The following is a 16,921-nucleotide window of genomic DNA, read 5'->3' on the forward strand; positions in this document are numbered from 1 at the left end:
AAAAAGACAGGAATCAGAAAAGCAAAAAAAGAAAAAAAAAAAGTCTTTTTGAATTGTCCATGTTTTTGGCAAAGTCAGGTAATATTGGACCTTTCTTATTGTTTCGCTAGTGATTAATATTTTTTGATTTTTCGGTTTTTTCTTTTTCTTTTTTTCTGGTCAATTCTTTTTTAATTTTAATTTTCAAACCCGACGAGCGCTGTTCCTTTCGCCGTCCCCGCGTTGGCCAGACCGGGCACTGGACTGGTCTGGATACATCCCCATTCTTGCTGGGGTTTGGTTCTCGCTTTTTTGGGTTGGTGGTCCTGTCCTTCACCTTAATCATTGATACGCCGGTTCGGACTATACAAAAACCAAATCCTAATGTGAGAAAAATAAAATAATAATAATAATAATAACAGTCATATTCCCACCACCGCGGCCCTTTTCTTTCATTCCACTTCTCCTTCACTACACCTTCTCCTCATCCTCTTCTTTCCACCGTCCCAATTTCTCTCGCAACTCACGACCACGCTGCCATTCGAGCCTCAATCAACTAATCTGTCGATCGCTCCCTTAGGACTGTCTCGTCTCCGCACACAGACGCTCGATCGGTGCCATCCCGCTCCATTCGATCTATAGCATTCCACCCGTCACCATTCATCGGTGTGATCGTTTGATCGTTGTATCGACTCCACAACGGGCCATGCGGCTGTCGTGACTTCGCCCCGAGTGCTGCTGACGCTTTTGATTTTATTTTTTTCCCCTCCTCGTGGATTCTGCGTTATCGGTGATTGCCGACTTATCATCCACCGCCAGGATATGCCTCCCGTGTAAAGAATTGGGTGGAACCAACCTCGCGCACCACACGCCATTTCAAGTCGACTCGACCCAGCGACCACGAGCCATCGAATCCATTCAGAGTCCGTCTCTCCCTCCGAATCGCATCTCTCTTCTCCGTTCGTGATCCGTGTCGATCGCTGAACCGCGATCATCGCCCCTCCTGGATCCTCCAGACGTCTCTGGGGGCCTGTCTGGCAATCGATACTGGGCAATCGGAGGCGATACGGGATATTCCGCCGGCACGCTGACCTCGACCTTGGCCCATCCGCCGCCCGTAGAGACGGCCGATCTGTATCACCCGCTCGGGTTCTCGCGCGACACCACCGCCAACCTGGCTGCCCTTGCAGTTCCGCCACCGGGCATGGGGACAGCGCTGGATGCGTTGACTGCCCCTCAGCCGTTGAATTCCCGTCGACCGGCGGCGCCGTCCCTCCCCAGCTTCGAGCTGCCGCCCCCGAACTTCCAGCTCGGCGTGAAGTATCACCCCCAGCCCGCGCACACACACCCCGCGAGCAATCACAGTGTCAATAGCCTTCTGACGCCGCCCGCCTCGACACAGTCCGGCGAGACACCGATACCGACCACCACAGCCGTGACAACCGCCGCGGTCTCTGCATCCCCCGACCCGACCTCCTATGCTCCCGCCTACTGGCCGGGCCAGAGTTCATACACTGCTGCGTCCGCGGCGCCCCGTCAGTCCTGGAGCGCGGCTGTGAATCCGTACCCGCCGCGCGACACCTTCTCCCCCTCCGTGAACCATCTCCATCGAAATTCGGCGACCTCACCACCCGGGACCGAGACCATCCCCAGCCAGCCGTACGACATGAACCACCTCCCGCCGTTTCAGCAACCGCTCGCATCGAGTATGCCGGGCCCGAACTCGCAGCATCATGCTATGACGCATGCGATGCTCACGGGGCACAATGCGATCCCCAATCCGCCGCCGGCCCCGCCGCCGCTCCCCTCGAACGACCCGTACATGACGAAATCCTCGTCCGCTCCCTCGTACACCGGAATCCAACAGATATCGAATCCCGCGGGGGCCTATGCTCCCTACGGCCAGACCAGCCTCGCGATTCACCCGCCGGGACGGGTGGCGTCCAACCCGCCGCCGCATCATCTCAACTACCAGCGACAGCCGTGGCCCTCATATTCGCTACCCGCGATGAACGGCCCCGTGATGACGAACGTGCACAATCCGAACGGACAGATGTCCCTCGTCGGCAATCTGCAACCGGGCCTACTGGGGTACAACAGCGGCCAATTAGCCATGCAACAGATGTACGGGGGTCATCCCTCGCATGCGGGCCACGCATCCGGTCCGACGAACGACCGACCGTTCAAGTGCGACCAGTGTCCGCAGAGTTTCAACCGGAACCACGACCTGAAGCGACACAAACGGATCCATCTCTCCGTGAAGCCGTTCCCCTGCCATCATTGCGATAAAAGCTTCTCTCGCAAGGATGCCTTGAAGGTAAGATCCACAGACAGTGAATACTCTGGAGTTAGACGACTAACTGAATCAGCGACATATTCTCGTCAAGGGATGCGGCAAGGACGTGTCCGACACGATCCCGAAGCAGGAGAGTGAATCGGTGAAACAGGAAGACAAAGACCTGGACCATGGCTTGTCGGTTTAGGCTGATCCGTTCTCGTTTACCCCTTGATCTCAACTGACCTCCATAAACTCCCCACCCGAATCGACATACCTCTCTCGACCTCACCTCTCGACTTTATTGTTCTAATTCTCTTGTGTACGCTCCGTGATGCTTGTATTTGGCCTGTATGTACTTTGCGAGCGATTCGGTTGGGACGATTGATTGATTTTTTTTTTCTTTCTTTTTTTCTTTGATATCTTGTGAATGGTTTGGCATCAGCGAGGGATAGCCGGATGTATGTACACGTATGTAGGTAGAGGCGTTGTAGGAGACTATTGGGATCCGTATTTGATGGCAAATTGATTTCGGAATGAGTCTCCTTGCAGTGAATACACCGATATAACATACTCGAGATTATTCCGGATAGAACTCTACATAATAGACGTATATCCTGTCTAAACAACAACCCTACACTCGGGATCAGCCACTGCAACAAACAAACAAACACCCCAACCCCTACATACTACTAAACCAACGACACCAACAAACCCACCAAATCATCACAAAACCTCAACATTAACACAAATCCTAACTACGAATACAACACCCAACTAACTCTACACAAGTGAAACCACAAACACCAGGGTATATACACATACACGACCTCAATCAATCAACAAATCAACAAATCAATTAATTATCCTTCTTGCCCACCGCATCCCTCGACCGAACCCACTCGTCCACCAACCCCCGATAATCCTCCACCCCATACGGCACCAACCACTTCAACCCGCCCTCCTTCCGGGTATAATCCAGGCCAAGGTCCCTAAGCAACAAATCCACATACGGCACCGCATCGAAGACAAAATCCGGGTTCCGTTTCCCAAACCCGCCGCGGTAGCGATGCACCCCGAACTGCGAGTGCAGGGCGGTTTCCCAGACCAGGTCTGCGTCGACGTTACTCTCCTCCTGCTCGAGGGTCTTCCGGAGGTTCGCGGGGCAGTGCTCCCGCGGGGTCGGGGTGAGGTGGTCGGTGAAGTAGGCGGCGATCCAGAGGGCCTGGGCCTGGGCCAGCATGGTGGTGTTGATGGTCATAGCGAGGCCCATGAAGGCGATTGATCTGGCGGAGGCCAGAGCGGGGGGCACCATGAAGCGAGCGAGGCGGAAGGGATGTTTTGCTGTTGCGGGGGCGTCGGGGGCGAGTGGAGTGTAGTTGTCTGGTCTTGGGGGTGGAGTTGCGAGGCGCGGGAAGCGGGTCAGGATCTCTGCGTCGGCTTGCTGGACCACGGATTGCGGGATGGGGTCTTCAGCCCAGGGGAAACCCAGGGTTTGGGACAGGTGGGCGGGCCGGAAGTCGATGTTGGGGGTTGCTTGCCAGCCCGTGGCGCAGATGAGGGTGTCGGAGGGGAGGGGGCCGGCGGAGGCCAGGTGAACGGTCTGGGGGGTGAGATGGGTGATGTGGTCGATGTGGATGCGGACCTTGCCCTCGGTGACGAGGTCGAAGAAGTTGGTCGGGTAGTTGAGGATGCTGAGCCCCGAGGCGACCCAGAACGGGCTGACCCAGGGCTTCAGCTTGCGGGTTTCCGGGTGCGCGTCGAATTTGTTGAGTGTGATCACGTCGTTGCCCAGGATGCCCCAGAAGGTGTCGACGATCTTGCGGCCCAGCCAGGTGCCGTGCAGGAAGTTGCGGATCGCGCTGCACCCGTCGGCGTCGCCCCAGATGCACGGGCTGAACCAGGTGAGGAGCCGCGTGGTGACCAGCTTCTCGAGCCATTTCTTCAGCGGCGTCACGTAGGGCGGGGCCATCCAGACGGGGCCGTGGCCATTGTCGCGGATGACCCAGTCGACGTGGGCGCCGGCGGTGGCGGCAGCATAGACGGCGTCCCAGGCAGATTTGGTGCCGCCGAAGACGGTGATGCGCTTGGTGAGTTGCAGGAGGGCGTCTTGGTGCTGGGGCAGGTCGCGACAGTGGAAGAGCGGCGCGTCGAAGGCGTCCTGGCCGGCGATAGTGGGCAGGTAGGGCTGGGAGGTGATGCCGGTGCAGACGATGAGCTTCTTGCTCACGACGGTCTTCTCGCCGTCGGGGCCGTCGATGGTCAGGGTCCAGGTTCCGTCGGCGTTATGTTCCGCGATGCGCACGCGGGTGTTCAGGCGGACGAACGACGTCAGCTGGAAGTGCTCGAGGAAGCGCTCCATGTACGTCTGGATCACGGTGCCGGGGATATGCTGGCCCGGCTGGACGCCGAACGAGGCGTCCATGGGGAAGTCGCTGAACTCGTAGGTGCCCAGCATGTTGTTGGATTTGAGGCCGGCATACAGGCGGTGCTTGGCCCAGACGCCGCCGACCGAGGCCGCACTCTCGAACAGCACAATCGAGGCAGAGGGGTCGACCTGATGGTAGGTCTTGAGGGCGGCGAGGCCACTCCATCCTAGCGATGTGATGTGAGTTGGTGTTTTGCGACGTATCAATTCCGACGTGTGGACATACCCGCTCCGATGACTGTCACGTCAACAGTCTCCATGATGATGCAGTCACAGGGACATTCACTGCAATTGTTGCAGGGTTAGTTTCAGGAGATTTTTCGCTGGACACAACTCCCCGCAATGGCCGCGGAGGGAATTTAAAGAGCAACGAGGGGAAGCTCGGGTGGAGTGACACTGCCAGAAGTAGAATCGACTGGTTGTATACTCCGTGGTAGTGTGTCGATCACGGAATTTACTCTCATTCCCCGGGGACCAAAAAAAAAAAAAGAAAAAAAAAAAAAGAAAAGGAGAAAAAAAAAACGGTCAACAGCCGGGATATCCGTCCGATCGCCAAAAACATGGCGACATTGCTAAGAAAAAAGTTTTTTAATGAGGACGCACGGAGACTCGACAATTAGGAAAATTAGAAGAAGCGTGGTTGCATCGCGCCAGCCGTTAACTTCGGCCTAACGCCTGGCTAAAGCGGCGTCGGGGTTCAAAAGAGGGAAGACGACGAGCATGGCCAGGATAATCGGTGGAGCAGGGGACGCTTGACAGCTAATAATTGGGAATTCTCTCGCTGTCGTCGTTTCAGGTGGACCCCGGTGGTCTCTTCGTCTTAGTCGGACTTAGTCTGACTTTAGTATTTATTAAGGTGGAGCTTGTTATTCTTCAGCCGGTTGACAGCCCAAGATCCACGCTGGATGTATGCACGAAACAATTTGTGGTAGACTTTCTATCCAAAGTCAAAGCTGATACATGTTCATGCGAGATGGAGGGTATCACATTCGATTGGCCTCCATGTCTGCTATCAATCCAACAAGGGAGATCGCCAGCGAATGCATCACAAACCCTAACGTTTCCTTGCAGGACGGGTCCGAGCAGCCAACTAGCCCGGTAGTGCTTGAGCGATAGCAATATCGCCCCATGAAAATACTCCGGATCAATCATCATAGGCAGGGTAATCTCGGCTCCCGTAGCGAACGATCCACTGAGAGTCCATGGTCAAACGTCGGAGCCACCACGATTGCCCGAACTGGTAAGCCCACAGTCATTCATTAGGAGAAAGAATGGAGACTGGCGCATCGGACAAGCGTTTGGCGTCCCGCTGCCATCCTGCAACGGTCATCCAGACCCAACCTTTCGGGCCATGTGGTTGCTTGGCCAGGGATTGTTTTCGACCGGCTTTCCCCCTGGATAGATACATCGATCTTCCGTGCTCCGGCCTGCCCAACATCCAGTTATAAAACTACTTTTATACCCAGAGATCAGCCCATTGCCTCCCTTGATCCCCCCCCCCTCTTCGTATGATCTGAGTGCCGCACAGACGTCCAGACTGCCACCATGGCTAGTGACGACTTTACCATCGAGGCCTTCACGCTCCTCGCCCTCGCCATTGTTGCCATCGGCATTCGCATCGCCGCGCGATGGATCACTGCTGGACCGAGGAATTTCCAGCTCGATGACTTTCTAATGCCCTTAGCGGGGGTATGCCACCCCTCCACCAGAACACCGGCCAAGGTACTCATCAGACAAAACAGGTGGTCTACGGGCTGGAAACGGGCGCCGCCTACTGCGTGGGCGCGTGGTGGATGGGTATGGCCAACAACGCCATGACCGACGAGCAACGAGCCTCGCTGTCGCCCACTTCGGAAGAATACCGTCTACGTGTGGGGGGCTCCAAGACCCAGGTTCTGGGATGGTCGCTGTATACCACCCTGCTGTGGTTGTTGAAGGCCTGCATGGCGATTTTCTACTCTCGATTGACGTACGTTTCTCATCTATTAACTATCCTCCACATCATTCGCCTGGCAAGGGAAAGAAATAATAGCTAATCAATGGAACCTAGATCCGGCCTGGTCAACATGCATCGTCGTGTACAGATCGCCTACGTCCTCATCGGAGCCACCTACATCGCCGTCATCTGCTCGATTCTCTTCGGCTGCCATCCTATGCAAAAGAACTGGCAGATATACCCGGACCCGGGCAATTATTGCCAGCCGGCGGTGTCGCGCATCGACGTCTACGTGACTGTTACGTTGAACGTCGCGACAGACGTGTACTTGATTTCGATCCCAACCCCGGTATGTCTTCCCACTACAAATACTCCACCCACCAAGCTAACATACCATCCCAAAGATGCTCTTCAAAGCCCGTCTCCCCTGGCGCGAGAAACTCGAACTCCTTGTGCTCTTCAGCGGCGGAATCTTCGTCATGGCCGCGGGCATTCTGCGCTGCGTGTTAATCGTCACGGTACATCCCCTCCCCAACCCACTCAATGGCATCGGCCCAAAAACTAATAGAGATCTGAAAAAAAAGGCCGGCGCAAACGGCGCCCAACAAGCCGGCAGCTGGGCCTGCCGCGAGACCTTCGTAGCCGTGATCATCGGCAACGCGCCCATGATCTATCCACTCTGTCGCCGCATCGCGCGCCGCGCAGGCTGGTACATCAGCACCAAGGGCGTCAGCGCAAACAGCTACCCGCTGACGGACAGCGAGCTACCGGGAGCTCCGAACTCGAAGGGCACCATGCTCAGCAGTAACCGGAAGCGGAGGTTTCGACATCCGCTGTCGCTGCCGGATACGCAGTACCATGATGAGCAGACGATCCTGCCGAGGACGGAGGCGACGATCTGTGAGGCCGGGACGTGGGATGAGGATAGCCGGGGCAGTCAGGAGGGGATTAAGGTTGTTCGGGAGACGATCGTGAGGAGTAGTAAATAGCTTTCCTTTCTTTCTTTTGTTTTTCTTTTGTTTTTCTTTTGTTTTTTTGGGATATATAGGGATACCTCGTGGATACACAACATATGTACTGTACAAAGACTTAGACAAGCGTGAATGATAAAAAGCTCATGACATAGATTACCACACAACAATCCACAAAATCATCACCTCATATCCTAAAATAAAATAGAATAGATAAATAAAATAGAGAATAGAACGAAGGAAGAACCAGTGGGTCAACACTACCCCTAAATAAATGAAATTAATATCCCTCCCGTCCCAAGAATCCACTTCGCAATAACCTTATGCGCGAGAGACCCAGACCCCGACCCCAAAAGCCAGGAACCACACCTCGTATAAAGTGCTTACTTCGAGCAATAAACTTAAGTAAAATGAAAGGAAAGCTAAACGAAATGACTTAAACCTCCTTCTGGATCGCCGCGGCTCCGTCGCTAGCCACAAAGACCTCGTCCTTTTTCAGCGACGCTTTCACCGGGCTCTTGGCCTGGAAGATCGCCGTCAGCTCCTCCAGCGTGCGCTTGCTGGTCTCGACGAACAGGAACCAGATGATGATGAACTCGAACGCGTCCCAGAAGATGAACAGGAAGTAGTATTTCCAGCCGGCGCCGGTGAAGGCGATGCCGGTGACGAAGGTGTTGTAGAAGGAGGCGATGTTGACGAAGAACTAGACCTTGTTAGTTTCTTTTTCTCTTTCTTTCTTTTGTTCCTTTCTTGGAGATTGTTTTCTTGGGGGATTGGAAAGTATGAAGGGACTGGGGATAATAGATGAGGATATGCATGGGTATAGCCAGGTGACGTACATTATTCATACCCATCCCCTTGGCACGACTCTCATACCGCAGACATTCCACCGGATACATAGCCTGATTGGGCGTCCAGCCAGCCGAGTACACGAAACCGAAGATGAAGATCATGGCGATTTGGGCGCGGGCTGTGACGCCACTTTTGGCGATGGGCTCGCCATCGGGGCCGTCGACGACGTTGGTCGCGTTGAGGGCCAGCACGATGGCGAAGAGGATGACGATGAGGCCGGTGGACACGAGCAGCTGGGGGCGACGACCGACGCGGTCGGTGATGAGGGCGCCGAACACGGCGCCGATGAACTGCACGACGTTCTGCAGCCCCTGCAGCAGCAGGCGGGTGTTGTTGTTCTCGATGCCTGCGCCGCGCAGCATCTGCGGGTAGTAGTAGGATACGGGGCCGTTGCCGGACCACTGGCCGAAGAAGGCTATCATATCTCGTTAGCTGTTTATTCCTGGTGGGTGCTTGTTGGGGGAGGTATGTGGTGGTACCCATGAAGATCACCAGCATCGATCGATACCGCGTCTCGCGACTGTTGAATAGCTCCCGGTAGTCCCACCAGCGCTTGTCGGATCCCGTCTTGGAAATGTCCTCCAGCATCTCGCGGTACTCGAGCTGCACGATCGGCGCGTTGCGGTCGCCTTCGCCGTGGTACTCGGCCAGCACCTTCAGCGCGGCTTCGTGCTTGTCTTGCGAGATGAGCCAACGGGGGGACTGGCTGTGGGTCAGCGTGGTTTCTCAAACTGGGAGTGGCGGGCGCAGCCTACCTCTGGAACAGTAAAGCAGAACAAGAGCACGAGTCCTGAAAAGATCATCTGCAGCCAGATCGGAATCCGCCAGCTCATGGTCCCCTCGATGTCGCTCGTGCGCCACGGGATGAAGGTCCCCGGGATGCCACCGCCGAACCACAACACGTTGTATAGACCGGTCATTGCGCCGCGATACGCGGGATGGGCCATCTCCGAGACGTATGCCGGGCCGGCGGTGGCGGAGGTGGCGACGCCGAAACCCAGGATGAAGCGGCCGGCCATGAAGCCGCCCAGGTTGTGGCAGGTGGCCTGGACGATGGTGCCGATGATGATAAAGATGGAGCCGAGGGCCATGCCGACGCGACGACCTATGGCACGGGACTTAGCTGAGGGATGGCATGCACGAGTGAAAGGGGGGGTACCTCTGAAATCAGTGAAGGGGCCGGCCGTGAAGGAGCCCACGATGTTTCCGATCGTGTAGATGGCGTACACGATTCCCGTCGACGGCGTTCCCTCGTCGGGGTCGAAGCCGAAGTATGATCGGTATTGCTCGTAGCTGTTGATGGAGCCCATCAGCGAGCCGTCGTATCCGTTGATGCAGGAGTTGAGCATAGCGACTGCAATGCACCAGTACAGCTGGACTGGTCAGTGGGGAATCCTAAGCGCAGAACGGAGATGCGATTACCTTGAGCATGCTCTTGCTCAGAAGCTTGGGCTTCTGCTGGATGGTGGCCACCGCCAACGCGGCATTGTTGACGCCCTTGATGTGGGCGTCGGCCGCGTTGTCACTGTGGGACACAGTGGCATCCAACTTGTCAGCCATGGTGGATCAAGAGGAAGCAAAGAAGATCGGTTGGCAGTGGATACAATTACATAGTCTGATGGAGAAAAAGCGAGGCCAGGGGAGGGGGGAGATTGATATACAATATAAAAACTGCGGGCGTTTCGGTGTATCAGACCATGCTACCCAGATTGGGAAGGATTACGATACAATACGGGATATATTAAACGGTGACATTATAAGGAGATTAAAATCTATTAAAAATCAAGGATTCAGCCCTGTGTATGGACACAGAGGCAACCCGCGGATGAAAGCAGCAAGGAGGAATCCTTCCGTCGCGAAAAGGGTATAAGCGCATATCAAAGTCGAAATCTGGGGAATCAGTTCGCCGCTGGAGGTCGGCTTAGCCCGTATTCTAGCTTCGCGGGGGATTGTGGAGGGCCAATACGAGGAGCCAGACTGTTAGATCCAACGTCTCCCCATCGTTCTCTCGTGTGGTCAGATTCCCAGTCCTCCTCGTGGTCTGCACGCCACGATGGATGCCCAAGTCGCTCCATGACTCTCTCCTAGTGGCCATGCCAATCCAGGAACCCTCTAGTGCGGTGATCGGTCCGAACTGCCGTGTCCGTTTCTCTTCTAGTCAGCCCAGGGTCCAGCCCCCCATCTAATTAAATTCCGGGGGATTGTGTGGGCGGACTATCTGGGGTTGACAGGATTAGCCTGGGTTTATTACGCCGGGATTATGACTGGGAATGCGGCCCTAGGATCCGCGGTCGTCCTGTGATTGAGTGCTTGTGCCGGACTTGGATTGCTGCTAGTCTTAGCTTGCAGGGTAAAAGCGTCGCGGGAATTAAGCGATGTCAAGACATTGGTCCGTCTTGGCTCTGGCATGCCGCTAAAAACCCTCCATTGGCGTCGCTTCAGGAAATTGTTTCAAGGCATAGACAGGAGATTGAACATAGAAGGATTAATTACAGACCACATGGCAAGAGACGTCCGAGCTGCTAACTCGTCCATCTCATTAGGTATCAACATGCGATTGCTTGTTAGCTTTCCCACGAACCTGTAATAACACATGATGGTCTGTGGTCTCGTCCAGACCAGCCACAGGCTCACCGATCACTATTTCTGGGGTTAGCTGGTAGACGCGACTAGATCGAGATCGGACTCAGCAGATATCGGTCACCGGCCACCGCACTGACTTGATGTGTATGTCGGTTGGTTACCCGAGGGTTTGTGGCAACATGGTGCCGAGTGACTCTTGTGTATAGCACAGTGTCTGGATGGGCGTATCCTCGTGGTGTTGGTGGTGGCCCTGTCTTCTAGAGTCGTTATTTCCGAACCGCTAAGCGAGCTGAAGGCAACGCACTGATTCAATATGTGGAGTGAAGTTACCTATGGGGGTGTCGGTGAAGGGCTTCCTAATAGAGGTGCTCCTGCATATGTAGGTTCTATTGAATATGCTCACAAGTCCGAAACTAACATAAAAACGAAATTTCACAGCTTGGTAGATTGTGCCCTTGTGTTTGGACACTTGGCTCTTCGATCAAAGCACGGACTCACTAATAAAACCAACATAGTTTATGTTGGCCAGATTTCGGTTGGAGATGCTTAAAGGTATTTTGGTCGAGTGGCAGCACGCTCAACAGCTTATAATCCGAGAAGCAGGTACATACACCATTTATCACTGGCTCTAACTCACCGCTATACCATGGCAAGAAAAACATCCATGTTATAGCACCCAGAAACCAAAAGCCAAGACTGATAAACAGGCACAGAAATAGCAGATCCTACCGAAAGCATCTTGTTAGAGATTTGGAAAAGCCTTGAAAATAGTTTTAGCATGTTTGACAAGTGAAACATGACTAGGGCGGAGATTGGTGGAATAACTAATAATCGACACACTTGCCAACAGCCGAGGTCTTGGGTCTCATTTGCATAAGGCATCCGGCATTGGTATTGCCGTGTACTGGCAGGCCCTCCGCCGTACTAGCTGAATTTGTAACTAATTGGTGGGTTCGGTTCTGTTTACTTTGTGTAGATGTTATTTCCCTCGAAAACTGTGCGAGCTGGAGATGCTTGCAGTAGTCGGTTTTGACAGAGATGGCTTTGCCGGAAGGAATATCTAGACGCAGGTGAGCCGTGCAAAGGACTCTGGTGTCTAATGTATTTAGGGTATTTCAGGAGCTGGATCAGGGTAAATCAAAGCCGACTATATGTTCAAGTCATATCACCCTGTAGCACGGAGTTGTAGGTTTGCTCCTTTGACTGCATGGACGGATCAGTTCTAATGAGGCGATACTTGAGCCTTGGATGGCAGGGAAGATCACAAGCAAGGTTGTATAAGCTCTTGAAATTTACTAGCTGCTGACTGTGGTTTGCGGTCTGTAATTTCGAGGAGCTGGGCCAAAGCTTATAATGCTTCACTATCCCAGGTTGAGCAGGACGAGTGATACTTGTATTCAGGAATGCTGTGGCTAAACTAGAATTATATAAACATTCAAGACTGCAAAGCAATAAACTTAAAACATTGCATTTAGTGTCACAAAAATCGAAATAGAGATGGATGTTGAGTCTATACCCGGAGATTTAGGAACTGAATTTAAAAACAAAATGAGTCCGAAAATGGGGGAGACAGACACTACATGCCGATAACTCACAGCCACTTATTTTAGAGATTCAAATTCAGGTAGTTCTGCTTATGAATGATCAAGCTATGTTGTCAGCAGTATGGCAGACTTCGCTCATGCTCACTCAGCACGAGTTACACCGGCAAGATCAACCATTATAAAATCTGCCATCTTGGCTGCTTTCGTAGCTGCATCTACTTGATTGCGCATAAGACCTCACTAGTTATACCTCCAGTTACTCTAGCATAAATATGTGGATTAGAATACGTATATCTATTCTATCATGCATAGATATAAGTGAATAGGGCGCAGCCACTGCGTTCGAATGTACGCATGTTTCTATATGATGTAACACTAGGTTATGTTTAGACAGGAGTTTTGAACGCATTATTCAATGACCGCTGCTGCTGAAAATAGTCACAATCGTCCACTTGTGTAGTCAACCTGACAAATTCTATTGGCCAGAGTACTAGTATATATACTCTCGTACGATGTCTGACCAATGAGCTCTTCCAGACGTATATTTCTTCTCGTCTTGACGGCTCGTATCCGTCTCCTCTGAACGTCATATATATTATAATACCATAAAATATACCAACAGAAATACGTCGACTACTAGTAGTGGATCTTCAGTTCCACGCCAATTCTCGAAGGCCATGAGAGGTAACTGGCTACTGAAACGAACCGCTGTGGTTCGTATATAAATAGAAAAGAAGACAAGGCCTTGAGTTCTCTCAGAATGAATCCCTAACTTTCTCTCAGTGGGACAGAGATATATCTTAGGTTTACATTCGCTTTTCCCTCTTCAAGCCTCCCCACCCTCTTTTCTCTTTTCCCATAAATCTACCCATACCCCGGGCTAAATTTCGGCTTCAATCCTATTCCAACATTAACTTACGGTACACATCTCATTGCCTACTCCTGATTCCCGATATGCACATGCTTGAAATACATGCTAGGATATCTGACAGCGAGCCTGTTTACCAGACTTCCCACTCATCGCTCGGAAGCCCGGCGACATAATCTACTTAGGATGGTGTCGACCTTGCGCTGTATCATAGGGGTATCGCTTATTGTTAACAGCTTCTACTAAGGTTGGTGGAGTTAGTACTTACACAAGGCATGTGCTCACTTGATTATAATACATACACACTCCAAGGTTCCATTCAATTACCAATTGCAGCATACAGCATGAGTCGGACAGCCGATTATTCAAAAGGCTTCGCTCCGCTCTTGGTCTGCGAGTTTACGGGGCCAGATAATATATCCAAGGTTTTGTCTGAAGTTGATCCCCAATCGTCGAAACCATTATCCATGAGAATGCCAAGTATGTTCCTCGCTGTGCCATCAACTAGTTTATCCATATCATCGTGAAAGCGAGCTGAACATTGCCAAACTACTGCTGAACTGCATCGAGCGATACATTATTCGCACATGGGCTTAGGATATGCGCATCGATAACTGTGATAACTGCGGTTAAATGCAGTCGAAATGTCGACGGCAGAAACAATATTGGACATAAACAGGAAATTGAAAAGACCGAGGCTTGTGATAGAGACTGTCAGAAGTCGAGGTACTCTTTCGACCCAAATTGAGTGCTTTTCAACTTAACTTGCAGAATATGCGGCTTCAGCAATACTAGGCTTATTCCTATCGGCCCGATTTATTCATCATGAATTACTGTCAAAACCACTGTTTCGTTGTGCCCTCTTTTATCCCGTCAGATAAGTAAACTTAAGTAAAGACAGGAACCATGGTTCATATCATTGGACAACACATAGAGAATGAAACACTCCCATGGGAATATGTACATGAAGCAGCTGCGAAGTCATATCCAGCAACTCATTTCATGCCTCATATGGAATGAGTACGCCAGATAGAATATCGAATGATTTGCCTTCGATTGCTGAAATAGAACCGTGAGTAGACAGACGAGATGCTTTGCGTATGTTTGCTCAGGCAAAGATCTCAACGGGCATCAACAGATTTATCAAACAATGATTGATGGCAAGTTACGGCTTACTGGGGTAGGAAACACTTGTGTCTTAGGTCAACCAGTGAGGCAGAGCTGATATATAGTTATATATGGGATCAGGAATGCTGGGACCTTGAGCCCCGAGATGGATCCTGCTAGAGGTTGAATTCGCTGGAGAAGTGGATCTCAACTCGGGCATACCTGCCGCAGGGCTACCATAGTATACGCGCTATCTGAGCTTGCATAGTTGGTTTAATAGTTAGCCTCTAACAGGTTAATAAATCTTGATTGATTGAAGAGCTCCTGCAGAACAAGATCGCCTTTGAAACATTCCAAGGTGACTCAAGGATGCATATCACAATCTCCTACATAAACGTGGTAACTTTTCATTGATTCTTGACTCATAATATACACCGATAAATGCAATACCCAAACAAATTCACCGCCCAAAGTATACAATCCCAAACCCAAGTATAAATCAAAACACCACGCCATTCGCATTCAGACCCCCATCCGCCAGATCCCTCTTCTCCTCCGGCGTAATATACAAGCTAAGCGTATAATACCTCCCCTCAATCAAGTCAGACTCACCCTTGGGATCGCCCGCCAAAACCAACCTCGTATGACCAGCAAACGGCAAACTAAACCACACCGGCTGGCCACTGCGATCCGCACCCTCCCAGTAGTCCGCATTACATGACATGCTACTACCGAACAGCAGCGGATTGAATCCATTACACACGGCCTCGGGGATATGCAACACGTCCTCCAGCTCGATGACATGCGACGTCGGGTCCTGTGGGCTCCTGCACACGGTGAGATGGACGGTCCCGACGCCCGCGACGTGCAGCTCGTCCGTGGGGTTGAAGATGTTGTTTTTCAGGCGCAGCTCGACGGAGCGGTAGGTCGTGAATACGGCGCGGTCCCTAGCATAGTGACAGTTTCCAGACACGACCATCCAGTCATAGCAGATGCGGTTGAGATGTGTAACCTTGTTTCTTTTGGTGGGCTGTTCCGGCTCTTCTTGGTCGGCCAGGAATTCGTCGTGCGTTCGCATGGTGGTCGTCATGGGGCTGGTCTTGCTTGGGAAGGAGGGTGATGCGCGGAGGTGGCTCTGGGGGTCAATTGGGTCGATCGTGAGCAATAACGAGTGTAAAACGTTGGGAGAGGGGAGGACCGTAGTTAGGCTTGGCGGCTCAACAGTTTAAGGACTGGGAAAACGCTCCAGAGAGAGAGGACAGGTGTGAGAGACTGGTATTGGATGTATCCAGCCCTGCCGGAACAAGAAAGTCCGGCAATAATCCCAACACGGTAGGCGGTGCTTAGGTCTCAGCCCTGAAGATATGTAGGCGGTGTGGAGCAGCAGTAAAGCCTCACCGCTGAGGCTAACCATCTTGAGACGCAGCCTCGGTACTAATTCCCAGACTACTAGAACCACACGATGATTGGCGGAAAGCAGCCCCACTAAAGCCGTGACATAAAATAGGGCTAATGGAAGCTAAAGGTAACCTCAGTCGACCCGAGGCAAACCATGCTGTCCTGTACCCACAAGTTGTCCCTAGAGTCAAAATTGCACATTCTCATCACATGGCGATACTCAACTTGAGACACAGTTTGAGACTTGCGGCTCTCCAGCTTAGTAGTCGGCATCTGCCGAAAAAGGAAGGGATCCGGGATTTGAATCAATAGGGCTTGGATGGCCTTCAATGGTGGGCAACGCTACCGGAGATTCTCGGCGGTCGGATAGTCCAGCCCCGATTATGCAGGGGCACACCAGTCTTCTTATGAGCTTCCTTTTTGGGCCTGTCGTGGTGGCCCAATGCAACTGTGCATTCATGCAGCTATCATTTTACTCGACGCTTTGACCGCGCTGTCATCAGGGCCTGTTTAGTCTGTTCCTCTACTAGGATGTTAAGGGTAAATGGTCAAAGAATTGGATGGGTATTTCTTGGCAAGGTTGTGCAATCTGAGTAGATGTACTAGTACGGAGTTCAAAGAGATGGGATAGAGGTCTTCTGGCGCACCGTGCATGCAGATTGTTTATCTAGCAAGGTTACATCGGATTCTTCGGAAATACGGATGCTATTAATACATTCTTACCCTTTATAGCAGTAGACCAGGCATACTCGATCGTGTTCATTGCTGGGCGATATTGCGTTTGCGAGCCACAAACTAGGTCATTCCCTTGCCTCACAGCTCAATTGCCCTTGCCCTTGCCATATGCCAGATAGCGTCATGTCTTGGTCTTCCTGGTCCCCGATACCCCTAAAAGCCACGTTTCCAAGTTTCGACGACCAAAGATCCACTCCCTTGCCGTGCAAGGCTGCGCAAGGAGCATACAATATGCAAGATGATAG

General features: G+C 52.2%; 5 protein-coding genes across 5 annotated transcripts; 2 read left to right on the forward strand and 3 right to left on the reverse strand.

Moving 5' to 3' along the window:
- The first annotated feature begins 1,079 nt into the window (after positions 1–1,079).
- On the forward strand, positions 1,080–2,470 carry BDV37DRAFT_199298 (putative C2H2 finger domain protein). Its single transcript, XM_032079827.1, has 2 exons — positions 1,080–2,296; positions 2,349–2,470. Exons 1-2 carry the CDS (start codon positions 1,184–1,186, stop codon positions 2,460–2,462), a joined length of 1,227 nt encoding a protein of 408 aa, XP_031937885.1. The 5' UTR covers positions 1,080–1,183; the 3' UTR covers positions 2,463–2,470.
- A 499-nt stretch (positions 2,471–2,969) lies between these two features.
- On the reverse strand, positions 2,970–5,209 carry BDV37DRAFT_199308 (flavin-binding monooxygenase-like protein). The gene is made up of 2 exons (XM_032079828.1): positions 4,909–5,209; positions 2,970–4,849 (listed from the first exon to the last, which is right to left on the reverse strand). Exons 1-2 carry the CDS (start codon positions 4,940–4,942, stop codon positions 3,114–3,116), a joined length of 1,770 nt encoding a protein of 589 aa, XP_031937886.1. The 5' UTR covers positions 4,943–5,209; the 3' UTR covers positions 2,970–3,113.
- A 1,018-nt stretch (positions 5,210–6,227) lies between these two features.
- On the forward strand, positions 6,228–7,607 carry BDV37DRAFT_286442 (uncharacterized protein; the record flags this gene model as incomplete). The annotated part of the gene is made up of 5 exons (XM_032087919.1): positions 6,228–6,371; positions 6,425–6,651; positions 6,733–6,967; positions 7,023–7,136; positions 7,203–7,607. The coding sequence occupies 5 exons, from the start codon at positions 6,228–6,230 to the stop codon at positions 7,605–7,607; spliced, it is 1,125 nt and encodes a 374-aa protein (XP_031937887.1).
- Positions 7,608–8,025: 418 nt separating this feature from the next.
- On the reverse strand, positions 8,026–10,001 carry BDV37DRAFT_286443 (putative MFS lactose permease; the record flags this gene model as incomplete). Its single annotated transcript, XM_032087920.1, has 6 exons — positions 8,026–8,292; positions 8,429–8,856; positions 8,921–9,143; positions 9,197–9,546; positions 9,601–9,814; positions 9,864–10,001. The coding sequence occupies 6 exons, from the start codon at positions 9,999–10,001 to the stop codon at positions 8,026–8,028; spliced, it is 1,620 nt and encodes a 539-aa protein (XP_031937888.1).
- A 5,041-nt stretch (positions 10,002–15,042) lies between these two features.
- BDV37DRAFT_286444 (uncharacterized protein) lies at positions 15,043–15,621 on the reverse strand (the record flags this gene model as incomplete). The annotated part of the gene is made up of 1 exon (XM_032087921.1): positions 15,043–15,621. The coding sequence occupies one exon, from the start codon at positions 15,619–15,621 to the stop codon at positions 15,043–15,045; it is 579 nt and encodes a 192-aa protein (XP_031937889.1).
- Between the last annotated feature and the right edge of the window lie 1,300 nt (positions 15,622–16,921).

Source organism: Aspergillus pseudonomiae (assembly GCF_009193645.1).
Source record: "Aspergillus pseudonomiae strain CBS 119388 unplaced genomic scaffold BDV37scaffold_76, whole genome shotgun sequence".
Taxonomy (NCBI): domain Eukaryota; kingdom Fungi; phylum Ascomycota; class Eurotiomycetes; order Eurotiales; family Aspergillaceae; genus Aspergillus; species Aspergillus pseudonomiae.

Excerpts from the sequence above, each read along its gene's own strand:
- BDV37DRAFT_199298 (XM_032079827.1), top strand. The coding sequence starts at position 1,184 with ATGGGGACAGCGCTGGATGCGTTGACTGCCCCTCAGCCGTTGAATTCC. Across the intron at positions 2,297-2,348 it reads CTCGCAAGGATGCCTTGAAG|CGACATATTCTCGTCAAGGG; the intron begins GTAAGATCCACA and ends TAACTGAATCAG.
- BDV37DRAFT_199308 (XM_032079828.1), bottom strand. The coding sequence starts at position 4,942 with ATGGAGACTGTTGACGTGACAGTCATCGGAGCGG. Across the intron at positions 4,850-4,908 it reads CGTGACAGTCATCGGAGCGG|GATGGAGTGGCCTCGCCGCC; the intron begins GTATGTCCACAC and ends TCACATCGCTAG.